General features: G+C 35.5%; 2 protein-coding genes across 4 annotated transcripts; one reads left to right on the top strand and one right to left on the bottom strand.

Moving 5' to 3' along the window:
• Positions 1–1,039: 1,039 nt before the first annotated feature.
• Positions 1,040–8,273, top strand: LOC107007819 (serine/arginine-rich splicing factor SC35). 3 transcript variants are annotated; one of them, XR_001455169.2, is made up of 9 exons: positions 1,042–1,210; positions 1,300–1,378; positions 2,014–2,093; positions 3,210–3,276; positions 3,501–3,572; positions 5,814–6,017; positions 6,099–6,279; positions 6,372–6,499; positions 6,764–8,273. XR_001455169.2 is itself a non-coding variant. In XM_015206614.2 (8 exons), the coding sequence occupies exons 1-8, from the start codon at positions 1,135–1,137 to the stop codon at positions 6,375–6,377; spliced, it is 765 nt and encodes a 254-aa protein (XP_015062100.1). In that variant the 5' UTR covers positions 1,042–1,134; the 3' UTR covers positions 6,378–6,671. The 3 variants fall into 3 exon arrangements, 2 of the variants coding, with proteins under 2 accessions (XP_027774224.1, XP_015062100.1); XM_015206614.2 differs by lacking the exon at positions 6,764–8,273 and having other exon boundaries at positions 6,372–6,671; XM_027918423.1 differs by lacking the exons at positions 6,372–6,499; positions 6,764–8,273 and having other exon boundaries at positions 1,040–1,210; positions 6,099–6,327.
• Positions 8,274–9,576: 1,303 nt separating this feature from the next.
• Positions 9,577–12,779, bottom strand: LOC107011323. Its single transcript, XM_015210771.2, has 3 exons — positions 12,538–12,779; positions 10,092–10,248; positions 9,577–9,923 (listed from the first exon to the last, which is right to left on the bottom strand). The coding sequence occupies exons 1-3, from the start codon at positions 12,712–12,714 to the stop codon at positions 9,790–9,792; spliced, it is 468 nt and encodes a 155-aa protein (XP_015066257.1). The 5' UTR covers positions 12,715–12,779; the 3' UTR covers positions 9,577–9,789.
• Between the last annotated feature and the right edge of the window lie 976 nt (positions 12,780–13,755).

Raw genomic sequence — 13,755 nt, 5'->3', positions numbered from 1 at the left:
TTTGATATGATCGTTTTACCTCTATATATATCTTACAAATAACATCACTAACCCTCATCAATCTTTATATATTGTGATATCTATCATTACATTACCTCTCAAAATGCTTTAATATTTTTAATTGAACATATCTAACATTTTTTGTTAAAAAATAAAAATTATCTTTAATATAAACACATCATAATCATTGAATAATATTTTAATATCAAAATCATTAGAGATTACATTTCAACCAAATTTAAATATCATAAACATATAGTTTATGTGTTGTGATACAACCAACTCAACAATATGATACAGGGGCAAATTTTTAAGAAAAAATGTGTGTTATAGAAAATTATTATTTTAAAAATAAATGTTATAGCTATGATTTAATTTAATTATAATTCGTAGAAAATGCTTTGTCATTCACCTTTGTAATTTAAATTTTGCTCGTCACTTTCTTGCTCGCTGAATCTCGTTTGCCATTTTTACTTTATACAAACACAAGTGTAAAGATTATTTTTTGGATATAGCGAGAGAGAATTGTATATACAACTATAATCTCTTCATCCTATATACTTATAATTATACAAATATAATTTTTCCTTTTGCCCCAATTTTCTTTTTCATTTCTCTCTTTTTCGCTTTATACACACAAATTATACATTATATTTGTAGAAAGTGAAAGAGAAATTTTATATACAAATATTTTAATTCGATTTACTATGTATAAATTCAAATTTTTTATACTAATATATAAAGTATAATTATTAAATATAGATATTAATTATATATGTACGATTAGTTAACTGATAAACATATACAATTATTACATTACAATGTTATATAAATTAGATGCTTGTGATTTATAACCCAATAACAAATTGCAAGAACACTAATATGACTTTTTGCTATTTGTAAAATTTGTTCATTTTTTAATCATATGACAACAAGCTGGTCCATTGTCAGATGCGGAAACTAGAAGGGTAGTTCCGTAAAATCGGGAATCTTTTATGGCAATTATATATCTCTCTCGCTTCCCATTTATTTTCTTTCAAGAAGGTTCTTGAACGCTCTAAAACCACCTCCCAACATTACAAACGGGTGACGAAACCCTAAACAGATCGAGCGAAGAAGAGAACGCAGGAGAAAATGTCGCACTTCGGGAGAACTGGCCCGCCGGACATCGCTGATACTTACTCTCTCCTCGTGCTCAACATCACTTTCCGTAAACTTTTCCTCTTTTTCCCTTTGAGTGATTTCCCTCAATTTCCGATCGTTCTTATCTTGTTTGTTTATCGTCTTCTTGTTTAACAGGTACCTCGGCGGATGATCTCTTTCCTCTTTTCGACAAGTATGGGAAGGTTGTGGATATCTTCATTCCCCGGGACAGAAGGTTCTTGAATCTTTCTTTGCGTTTTTTAGGATGAAATTAAAGAATTTTAAATTCGTTACTTAGAAAAAGAAATTAAATAATTTTAAATTCGGTACAGGATAACTGACTTATTATTCTTCCTGGATCAACTAATATCGATCTGGATTTTTTTAGGTGTATTTTATTCTCTATGGAACTATTCATTCTGCTCTTTTTAGGACGCTTGCCCAAAAGAGTTAATTAGTATTCGGACTAAATTAATTGTAGTGTCTTACATAATCGTAAATAAATAGATTTGTTTTTAAATTCAAGAGGTCATTCCAGGGATGACCTTAAACCATTTGTTAGTGCAGTCTTATCATATAAAGAACAGGAAAAGATGAACAAGTACGAATATGTTTTTTATCAGCCTTTCTTCGATGGACATGAATGATGGATGAGCTTAATTCTCAAAATGTTGTTTTGCGTTATACTAATCTGCCAATTCTTCTACCTTCCTCGTGACACACCATGGGAACTAAAAGAATTTGAACATAGAAGAATCACTTAATCGTATTTCAAAAGTTCTGTGCGAGTACGTGTGCATGGTTGACTGGTTTCTAAATTTCCATGGTCATTTATCCATATTTATTTTATTTATGTTGGTCTTGTAATAGGACCGGTGAGTCACGTGGATTTGCGTTTGTTCGTTACAAGTATGCAGAGGAAGCACAAAAGGCTGTAGATAGGCTTGATGGTACTTCACTAACCTTTTTTTTCCTCTGAAGTTGCGCTCTACATATACTGGGACTTTTTTTTGTTTTGCATGGTGTTCTGAAAATCCTGTAGTAAGCTCTAGTAGGAAGGAGGCTGTTTACTTGAGTTAACTAGTCGGGTCATATAACTGGGCAAATGAAAAGCCTAGGCATTACTGAGATTAATGTCTCTAGCTTAGATTAACAGCCAGGAGAGCATGGTTGCTGGGAGATTGTTGATGGTGGTGGAAAAAAATTGTGAGGGTGAGAAGATAGAAATTTGTCAAACATTATCGCTGTTCGACTGAATTAAGAGACAATTGTTATTAACATCTTCCAGAGTGAAAAAATTTGAGCTCTGTAATTTATATGCCATTGGAAACACATCCCTGTTTCATGTGATGTGCAATTTTTAACATGTCAGTTACCTAGGTTTTCGCACTTAAATCCAAAGGTGGTGATGAATCTGAATTTAGAAAATGTGATCTCTTAAACTTGGAACTACCTAGGTTCTTACTTCTGAGCATGTAAACCAAATTAAACTTCTTGTTTCCAATAACAGTGGCTGAATTAGTTGGTGGATGCGCATCTTCGGGTGTATTAAATAGGTTGGGTTTAATGAGATTAATAGCGATTGAAGCTGTTAGTAGATAGGGTTTGGTTGGCTATTTTCTACTTTTTACATGTGAAAAGTAGTGTACTTTGTTTAATTTGTATGTTAAATTTCCCACCTCTGAATGTTGTGCGAGTAACTCCCTCACCCACTCCCTGTGTTTTTAGACGATACAAGGTACCTATTTGGTAGCACCTTGGAATGTGTTAATTTTAAACAACTATATTTGTTAAAAATCACACTCTTGATTGCTCAAAGTTAGGAACCTATGTGGTTAAGGGTTTCTTTTGGTGAAGTAACGCTCTTTAAAGAAGTTAGCGCTTCATAGTTCAAACGATGTTGCACAAAGTGATTCCTGCGCTAAATTTCAACATTAGTTGCATATTGTCTTGGCAACTGAAATCTCTTTTCAACCCTATTTGTATGTTTTGATTGCATTTTATATCTTGTTGAATATGTTTAGAGATACATATGTTAACAAGTCTGTGTGTGATTTTTTTGGCAGGAAGAGTGGTTGATGGACGGGAAATGGCTGTTCAATTCGCCAAATATGGGCCAAATGCAGAACGAATGTGAGTAACTGGTTCATTTGCAAGTATATTATAAGCGTGTGCTTCAAATCTTCTATTGTGCATATTCTACTGGAGCTTTGAATGAATTGCATGGTTCTGTCCTCTCTCTTTTAATTACTTTAAAGGACCTCTGGCTTTCTCTGGGATAATTTGACTTTACCCCTTGATGTCTTGTTTGTGGATTCTCTCGAGTTTTCTGATCTCATGCTTTTGTTTTATCTCAGTCACCAAGGGAGGATCATTGAGAAAGTTCCTGGCTTCAAGGGAAGCTCAAGAAGCAGAAGCCCTCGTAGAAGGTCACCCTTTTCAACTGTACCTACCATGTCGTTCTTTGAACTCACTGTGTTTTTTGTATAGATATTTGCAAAGTTATTGATTATCATCCGCTGATTGTCTTTTCAAACTATCGTGGACCTTGCCCTTTGTTTGCCTGTTTTGACTACTTCAGTTGACATGGTAGGTCTTATAAGATAAGACAATTACAGAATATTAGGTCGAAGTGTTACTTACTCAAGTGGATGTGCTTTTTCAGTATTAGCGCTACTTCTCTTTGCTTTTGTTTCTAATATATAATTCTCTTAATATAAGTATGTAGGAAAAGACAAAAGTAAATGAGGCTAAAATTATATCCAGATGTTCAGTTACTTACATGGGGAACAGGAAGGCAACTATGCCGTAAGCAGGCACAGTCTACTACATCATGACCAACACTGTTAAATAGGTTTACTAGAATGCAAAGGTCGATATTTGTGAGCGAAAAATTGGTGACTGGACAATTGGCACTATTCAATGGACATAGGAAGGACTGAAGTTGTCTTTGGGGGGGGGGGATTTTTAATACGTCTTTTCACGAACTACATTTGGTAGAGACCTAGTGTTGGTTTATGTTTAATTTATGCTAAGCTTAGGTTGCCTAGTTATGGTACTACTCGTTACATAAACTGAGTTTACAGAAAGTGGTCATGCATCTTGTTAAATTGGAATTGTCCAAGTGGGTCTGACATGTAGCAAGTTAATTTTGTTACCATTGTCTACTCACAGTTATTATTCTAGTTTCTTTGCTAATTCATGGCTGTATTTTATGGTTACTCATCTTTTCAACGCTTTGGTGGTTGAAGATCTCAGTGACGAGCAAGAGGAAGATAATGGAGGAGAAGATGAACCTTTCCTAGGAAAAAAAAAGTAGGCAAAGAGAAAAGAGGATAGATATTTTTTCATATGAGGTTTTGTGAAAATCTCTGTTTTCAGGATATGGTGATTCTCTATCATTCTGCTTATGACCGTGCTCGATTTTTTTTTGAGAATGGTAACAGATAATCTTATCAAAATATGTAGTCCTCCTTCAAAAGTATAACAACTTACACAGCTTGAACATCTATCTGTTGTTCCTAGAATAGTCTAAAACGGTTAAAATATCTTCTGTTTGATTTATTAATTTCTGTTTACACCAAAAAAAAAAAAACAGAGCTAAACAGTTCATTTTGAACTCCTGGAAGTTGCTCTGGTTGTCTTCAAAACATCTCCTATTCCCTTTTTTCCACACTATCCACGAAATGAATGCAGGGACAATCTTCCATCTAAACAGTGCTTGACTTCTGTTCCTTCCTTCTTGCTTTAGCGTTCTTGGAAGTGTAATATGTACTGTCTATTAGTTTCTGTGATTAACTTGACCACAAATTATATGAATAATTTGCATGTCTTAATAAAAAGTAGTAACAGCAGAACTAACCATGTGAAGTATTTTATATTGGTGGTGTGCTGCAGTATTTTATTTTCAGCAATTTTCCTGATATTAGCTTAAAGTAAAACCTTTTAAGATGTTCTTCTCCTGTTTGGTTGTTGCATGCATTTTTCCTCAAGCTGTTTCTACCTCTTTATCTTTTTTCGGTATCACCTTTTTTGGGGGAAAAGGTGTAAGAGCTTAGATGTTTCTGGCGGAGCCGATGCATAGAAGTCATATGGACCATGTGGGAAGTAAGGAACTCTAGATATTGAAGGCAAACAACATTTAAGATTTCACAGTCCACTCTACTTATGTTTTCATTTTATCTTTTTTACATCTTTAAACCTATTTTTATTTCATAAGTTGTATGGTCCATGGAAGACTTTAAGAAAATGCCATTAGGTGATACGAATGTTTCGTTATATGATCATAAAGTACCTTACTTAAAAGTAGAAAGGGAGACCGTGTGATGCTCTGAAAACATAATTTACTTTGTAGAAGGAAAAAAACCCATTTCTATGCTCATCAAGTGCTTGACCTGCATATCTGGTGAAGCTAGAAGTTTGCTGTTTGTTATTTCGTATAGTTTTGCCTGGAGTCTGAGCTTATGAGCTCAAAATGCAAGCTGTAATACTGTGTTGCTAAGATAACACACACGGAAAACTGTACTAGGGAAAAGCTTGTCTGTAGATTATGTCCAGATAGTCTCTTAGTTGAATTATCTTCTGGTCCAATAATAACCTACAGCTATGTTTATTTAGTGTACATCTAGTGATTGATCTTGGGTTTATGAGTTGGTTTTCACCTTCAACAGATACCGTGATGACTATCACAGAGATAGAGAATACAGGAGAAGTAGGAGCAGAAGTGTTGATCGCTATGAGCGTGATAGATATCGGCAGAGAGAGCGGGTCTATCGCCATCGGTCCAGGAGCCGCAGCTTAAGTCCAGACTATGATCGAGATCGTGGCAGGGGACGGGACAGAAAACATCATAGGCGGAGCCCATCAGTTGACAGGTTCACTTAATCTTATTATATACACATTGTATCGTCTTGTATTTGCATTTTTTCAGGCAGTTATTGTGAGATCTATTGCAGTGCCTCCCCATCTCGGCGTAGCCCCAGTCCTCACAGGAAAGAGTCTCCTCCTAGAAGCTTATCACCCACAAAAGGAAGTCCTGTGAGGCGTGTTCGCAATGAACGCTCTCCAACTCCTCGAAGTCGTTCGCCTCCAGGTCGAGCAATGGATTCACGAAGCCCTTCTCCTCGTGTTGATGAGGTGATATCACGAGCTTTGGTCTGATGGATCCTATTTTCTGATTAAATTCTATTTGCAGGTCATTTATGCTCTTTTTTTTTCCAAATTTTCAGGATTAGTTTTCTGGTGGCATAATACGAGAACAAGCAGACAAGTGCATCAACAACTTTAGCTTTCTACTGAATGTGTTGAAACACAAAATGTGGTGCAATTTCTAGGCAGAATATTAGCTGACATTTTGGTAGGACTGGTTTCCTGGTGTTAAATGTTTCTGTACTCTATGAACTGCATGCCTTTGCTATCTTTAAGTTTTGAATGTTGTGGTACTAGGTTGTGAACTTAAAATGAGTCGTGATGCTGAAACTATATTGATGGAATCCTCATAGAACACTTTTTGTACCGTTTCTTCTCTATATTTTTCTTACTGCTGCACTTCTCACTATAAGACTGTATTCTTCGTATGGGTTTACTAACTCTGTTACCAAACTCGTGCTGGGTTTTATAGTTATGATCGAGAGAAGGTTGGTGAGGTTGATATCAGATGATGATGATGGTGATATGGCTGTCAACCCTCATAACTATAGTTAGTTCGTGAAATTTGAGGAGGCTGATTGGTAGATTGTGTGTTGATTGACAGTGCTGATGGTTTAGCTGTTGACATGCAGCTTCTGATGCTGTTTGTAGTTAAATGTATTTGCAATGCATGAACAGCAGATGCTGGCTGGAGATTTTCTCTGTGCACCCGTGTATAATTTATTGGGTAAGACTTTTCTCCGGTCGAGAGCTCACAAGTCTCACCATGTTTTCATCCATAGAAAAGGAGCTGATCACATTCTTATATTAAGTATAAAATAAGCTTCATCCAAGGATTAGTTTTCCCAAAGAATGTAACTTCTCTTTCTAGCTAGTTCTTTTCCTTTTTTTTTGGGGTAGTCTTTTTGCCAAGTTTGGTGCATATAAATTGTCTCTAAAAAGGGATCGGACGCAACTGGAGATGTAGGATGGACAGAGGATGAATCTACCTCTGTGCCTGATGCTGCTAGTGAGGTGTCCCATTAGCAAAGCTGATGCTAGTTGTTGCACATGCTGGCATGTGGTCTATTTTGCCCCCAACGTGCATGACTGATGAGAAATATCATACCCTAGTTGTGATGCTTTTGTTGACATTTTCTTGCTCGTTGATCGTGATTGTAGCTGAATGAAAGGCTGGTTCATTGTCCGTTCAAACATCCTTTTAGCTTCTGGGTGCCTCTGATCTTCCAGAACTTCACTTGATCTTATGTTATACTTTATGTGGCTGATGGTCTCCTTGGTGATTCAGCTTCAGTGCGTTTTATTTTTGGTGTTTGTGGTGTTCAATGTTGCTCTACCAGGTCAAGGTTATTGCAGCTTCTATCTTTAAACCGTAAAAACCAACGACTTTGTTGGTTGAAGAATCCCTCAACTATACCCTTTGGTCTAATAGGCTGTGGGGGTCTCTGGAATAGTTGAATATAGATGAGGTTGGTACTACCTATGTGTTTTGTGCATCTCAATGTTTGTTTTATTAGTAACAATATACACAATAGGCAGTGACTGGGCATTGCTGAAGGTTAAAGCTGTGGTTGACTTTTACAACTTCTTTGTAGTGCTGTAAAATATTGGTCAAAAGAGTGGATTTTGTCTGCGGATTCTATCCAGCATCATCTCGTTCTACTGTTGCCGCTTGAGTTGTGGTTAGTAGTGTTTACCATTGTGCAGTTTGACCATGTATAGCTATGCTTCCAATTCCTGCAGTTGCACGTTTATTTGTACACACCTCGTTTTGTTCTATAGTTTTGGGTTTGATTAGACATCTGATATATCTTATGTAGTCTGTAATGTCAGTTGGTCGTATGGTGCTCATATTGGGCAAGGTATGAGTCCCTGATTTTTGGAGAAAACCATCTCAACTAGGAAAATAGTATGTTGATTATGGATCTCTGGCTGTCTCTCTGCTGTTAATTTATTTCAATCTACTTTATTCGACCTTCCGACATGTTTTCTACCTTCCGATACTAGAATAAAGCTAATATTATATTTATATTCTCTAGAGTAATATTGCTTGTTAGCTATTAACTTATGTGGGTCCTTACAGCTTAAATTTTGTGTAAATCAAATTCGATGATCACCTTTTGAACTGCTTTTAGTGATATTTCGTGACCATTTGGGTATAGTGGGAAATGGCCACGTTTCAATTCAATTTGAATGAATATACCATGCAGCACAAATGGAGCAAGTGAAATTTCAAGTACTATAGTTGGTTCATGGTGTTTGATTCTAACATAAAAAAAAGCTTTGAATTATATCGTATTTCTCTTTTATTCCATGTAGTAGTAATTTTGGATATATTTTATTTTCGTGTTAAAGAAGAATCTATACATTAAATATTTCAGACTATTGAATACCATTCATCCGGGTCTACGACAGCTATTTGCTCACTTCCCACTAATTTGTTTGGAATGTATGATGCACCAATTTGCTTTTAGTGTGATTTTCTTTATAATTGAAGGAGTGTTTACGCATGTAGCGTTGAAGCGGAAGTATTCGTCATCCTATTATGATAATTTAGAAGGCATCCCATCCTGGTTTGTAGACTATGTCCGTCTTTATGTACTTTTTAATATGTTCTAATTTGATGTCCTTTTTGACTACATATATATGAGAACCTATTAGTTGATAGGGTTAAAATAGTGAATTCACTATACCAATCAACATTTCTTTAATAAGTTGTGCTAAGTCAAAATTTGACAAGTAAAAAAGGACACAGGGTGTAATTTAGAAGGCCAGCAAGCATGAACTGTCCGTTAGCAAGAAAAGGGTAATCATGATATGATACGGATTAGTAATGTCAAGACTTATCGTCAAGATCTAATTTTGGCTCTTAACTGCAAGATTATGTATTGGCTGTATAAATTATTGCTGAGAACTTTTTAGGGCTACTGAGTATAAATTTGTCTAATGTTTTTGATGATTTGGATATTCCTCATCATACTTTAACATTAATGGACTGCACACCACATCAAGATGTCAAAATTATTAAGTTGTCACAGCCTTTGTTTGGGTCGTTCAATTGGTGACTCGTATTAATGTTTTGTCACAATAATTCGGCTTTGATTTGCAAAATCCAGAAGAGAGGATTTGGAAAAGGATCACAGTAAATTAGATAATAACACGCCATTTATATCCTAAGAATTGATATTGAAGCCATAAATACAAATGGGGGTCCTAAGACGGCCCTAACGACAGGATTGAATCTTCAAGCAATGATCTTCATTTCCCTTTTCTACGTGGCGGAGGTTCAAGTTAACGATTTGTAATTGATATCTAAGATATATTTGGTTGTCAGTTGTGGTACTGCTATTGTACCATTGAATGAAGAAAAGAAGCAGAACATAGAAGTTGGCCACAGCAGAATTACTGAATATCCTACTTTCAGGTACAGCATTAGAAATATACAACGAATTGGTACAAGATGACATGGTAATTACAATCATCATAGACCCTCCTTACTCATTCATCGGAAGAATTGGAGCCTTTGCCTCCAAGTGTCTGAATTATGGCCTCTAAAAGTTTGATTTCCTTGTCTCGCTTGGATATCTCTTCTTGCTTTGTACGCAGCTCTTCCATGTGCAGCTCAAATACTCCTGCAACCACAGAGGAGCACGTAAGTGCAAATCCATTTGGTGAGCACATGGCTGGAAATGACAAGACCCAATTCTCTGATAACTCCACATAATGATTGTGTATTATAATGTTCACTCTTGTTTTACAACCAAACAAAACCAATTAGGTCTAAGACAGATAAGACATACTTGTGGTATTTTCAAGCTCTTTTGTAACCTCTTGTGCACGTAGTTCAGCAGCTTTCTGAGCCGCCTCAGCCTGTCTTTTCTCAGTCCGTGCATGAGCAGCAGCAGAAATAGCATTATCTAATTCTCGCTCTAAAGTCTGAACTCTTTGTTCAAGAACCTGTAGCCATAGAATAGTCATAACTTTAAAATAGTTGGAGCAAGTATACAACAACATTTACGCCCTGTCCCAAACAAAATGAATTTTCAATGTTTCTCCATTTAAACTCATCTAAAGTTCCTTTTATTTTTTTAGTAGAAATTTTCTATTAGCATATATTTCCCGGGTGAGCTAAGAGAATCCTACAAAGCATACAACCTAAACTAACGGTACTGATATACATAGCATAATTTCAACTAATTGGTATAATCTATATAATAATTTTCTTCCATAGCCCTTGTGATGACTATACGGGGTATGTCGTATGTTGTGTATTTTGCTTTGTCTTTCTCTAAGTCTGCGTGGATTTCAGGAGCTTGTAAATCCTTAAAAACAACTTCCCTTCACTTAATTTTAGGTTAGTATCATCTCTTTTAATACCTACACTCTCCGTGTTACACACCCACGAACAGATGCATCTAGAGGTCGACATAGGATATGATCAAACAGTCTCAAGTGACCTCCTCTTATTTATCCTTGATGTGGTTTTACTTGCAATTGCGGGCAAATGTGGATACTTTTAGTCGTATCTGATCTTATACTACTGCAAACTCATTTTAGCATCAACAAAATCTTAATTCAGCACTCATTTTCCACCCCGTGCAATTGTCATCAATGCCTGAGCTTCTATGAGGTCCAAAATCTGGCTGGCGTCAGTCCTCATTCAATCCCTCTCCTCAATCTACAATAATAGTTCCTTTGCTCTTGCTGTAATTTTCGCAGAAATAGTTCCAAGGTGAACTCACTAATGTGCTTGCTTTTATATCTAATAAGATACAGCCTGCTGATTTATCCTTCTTTTCTTCACCGACTTTAAGCTTTTCCTGGTTTTCCTATTCAACTTCATTGCATCTCTTTCAGTTTCCGGAGACATTACTTCGAGATCAAAGCTGAACCTGACACTTGTAGGTAATTTAACTGAATAAGCTTTTTTTCTCATTTAAATAGGTGACAGTTTGCCTTTCGTATCTTTGTTCTTGCATGAAATAGTTGTTTCCTTGTAATTTGTTCATTTACGCTGAAATCAAAGCAACAGTTGTCAATTTAGGACACTAGGATGCCTTGGAAAGTTGCAGACACCATCTGGAGCTAGTGGAGCTAAAAGGATTTTTGAAGTCTCCGGGTCATTTTCCTTTTAAGCGCCAAATCTTTATAACATATTTGCTCACGGTTTCCAAAATGTCTAGATATTTACACACTACTCAGTGGGACTCTAATGTGATAGCTTAGATAATGCAACTTGCATTATAATAAGATTTGGCTAGTGAAGGGGAGTTTTAAATCAAGATCTAATAGTTCTTAAGAGTCTTGTACTGAGCTTTCTTCAACCTTTTAGTTAGTGTCTTAATGATCTGATTTAGTGCTCAAGTTGCACTATGTTTCTTGTGTTCAGTGTAGCTCAACATAAGATTCCTCTCTTTCTCTACTAGAAACAGCTCAATAGTACAAAAAAAAGGGCAGCCATTTCCTCTAGCAGAAGAGTTGATACATCTACTCAGCTTGATTTCTAAGCTAATTTACTATGATAACAGTTTAATTCCAACCAACATACTCCTACGTATATGCATTATATTATCAAAAGGATATGGAGAGACAAATCAAAAGCTTTAGAAAATAAAACATAAAAGAAGATTCCTCACATAGGATCTTAGGCTACGCTAAAACAGGAATTTTCCTAGTTGACCTAGACTTGCTAACTTTTTTTTTTTTGATGAAGTAAATGTATTACATGCTAACTTTCTGCACTTCATAAACACAAACAGAGTTTTTCAGATAAGCACCTACTCTTCTCTTGCATAGTTCTTTTTCTTTTGTTCTTATCCATCACTATACTTAAAGTCTGCTATAACAAAAGTTTTCCGAGCAGGTCCTCTCTGAATTAAAACGAATCTAACATAGTTTTGTAAGATTTTTGAATATATGGCTTGCTGCATCAGACTCTTTATGTCTAATTAAAACAATTATGGAGGGCATCCCAAAAAATTGACAATCAGTAGATAACAATTTTCATGCACCAATAACAAAATAAACTAGTGTTATATGCGAGATTGCGAGCACATTGATATTCGGATTCATTCACCATCAAGGCATTAACAGATTGCCTTTTCCAACTGATCAACTCACATTGACAGTATTACATCCAGAAAACAAAATCAACAAATTAGACAGAACAATTCACCATCTCAAAACAAAACTCAGCTAGTCAGATATAAACAAGTCATCAAAATTAAGTTAATTGTATAGATGAACCTTAATAGTGCGGGCTTGTTCGGAGGTGAGAGAAGCTTTGGCAAAAGTGTCGTCGTCGACGAACACTGCTTTCTTCACAAGTAGCTTTTGGAGTGAGTCCAGATTGGATGTCATCTCCGATAGATTTCCGATCGCAGCGCTCCATCTCTCAATCCCAACTTTCCCCTTCTCCTCCATTTCCCCTCTTTCTCTCCGAACCGAGGCTGGATCCTTGAGTATATCACAGTTGACCCGCTAGTTCGAGCAACTTCCTCTTTGGTCCCTTGAGTTATTTTTACTATAGATTGATCCACAAATCCAATTTGTTGACAATAGGCGACCATCATATTTTCTGGGGAAAAAAAGTTATTTGTGGCAACCAAATATCAAAAATAGAGTTTTCAAAAAAAGGAAAAATTATATATAATAAAAAACTATTAATTTAAATTAAATGTCATAATTGCGATTTGATTTAATTGTACGTTGTAGCAAATTGTTGTTATTTCGCTTCTCTCAAAGTGAAGCTCGGTCGCCACTCTCGACAGTCTCTTCCTCGTCTCTCTCGTTTTTATACAAACACAAATGTATAAAATGTGTTTGTGTTTGTTTTAAGTGAAATAAAATTATATATATATATATATATTAATATTTTATACCCTTTAGGCTCCGGACTCTATCAATACACATAATAGATGCCAATTTAGTTTCGATCTCCATCCTTACATTTTCTATCTAACATGTTCAATTAATAAACGAGTAATATATTTGCACAAGCCCTAGCTTCACTTTTTCAGCCAAGGTCACATGTAGGAGCATCATAATATTATAAGTATGATGTCACAGATTAGCTTATCTGCAATTTTATAGAATATTTGTTATTTCTACCCATAATAAAACATGCATGAATAACTGCATTCATCAAAATTGAAAAAGATAAAAGTTTTTTTTTTCCTAACCTACGTATATCGAGTATATATTAGACGCTCCTTTTCATTTTTGCATCCAAGTGCAAGATTAGGCAAAATAACCAAAGGCGGATTTAGTACATGGTTAATTGGGCCTCCTCTTCATTCAATTCAATGTAATAAATAAAATTTCATTTTTATTTATCCAGTTTAGCAAAAACTAAAAGATTTTTTTTCTTGTTTGCATTTCTTATGAGTACGGAGCCTAAAGGGTACAAAATATTAACAAAAATTCCAAAACGGTATATAAAATTTTATATTAACCAAAACGGCA

The sequence above is a fragment of the Solanum pennellii genome, chromosome 1 (assembly GCF_001406875.1).
Source record: "Solanum pennellii chromosome 1, SPENNV200".
Classification (NCBI taxonomy): Eukaryota; Viridiplantae; Streptophyta; class Magnoliopsida; order Solanales; family Solanaceae; genus Solanum; species Solanum pennellii.
The sequence above is the reverse complement of the archived record's forward strand: the minus strand, read 5'-3'. Positions and strand labels throughout refer to the sequence as shown.

Excerpts from the sequence above, each read along its gene's own strand:
- LOC107007819 (XM_027918423.1), top strand. The coding sequence starts at position 1,135 with ATGTCGCACTTCGGGAGAACTGGCCCGCCGGACATCGCTGATACTTAC. Across the intron at positions 1,211-1,299 it reads CGTGCTCAACATCACTTTCC|GTACCTCGGCGGATGATCTC; the intron begins GTAAACTTTTCC and ends CTTGTTTAACAG. Across the intron at positions 3,277-3,500 it reads GGGCCAAATGCAGAACGAAT|TCACCAAGGGAGGATCATTG; the intron begins GTGAGTAACTGG and ends GTTTTATCTCAG.
- LOC107011323 (XM_015210771.2), bottom strand. The coding sequence starts at position 12,714 with ATGGAGGAGAAGGGGAAAGTTGGGATTGAGAGATGGAGCGCTGCGATC. Across the intron at positions 10,249-12,537 it reads AACAAGCCCGCACTATTAAG|GTTCTTGAACAAAGAGTTCA; the intron begins GTTCATCTATAC and ends CTATGGCTACAG. Across the intron at positions 9,924-10,091 it reads AGAGCTTGAAAATACCACAA|GAGTATTTGAGCTGCACATG; the intron begins GTATGTCTTATC and ends CTGTGGTTGCAG.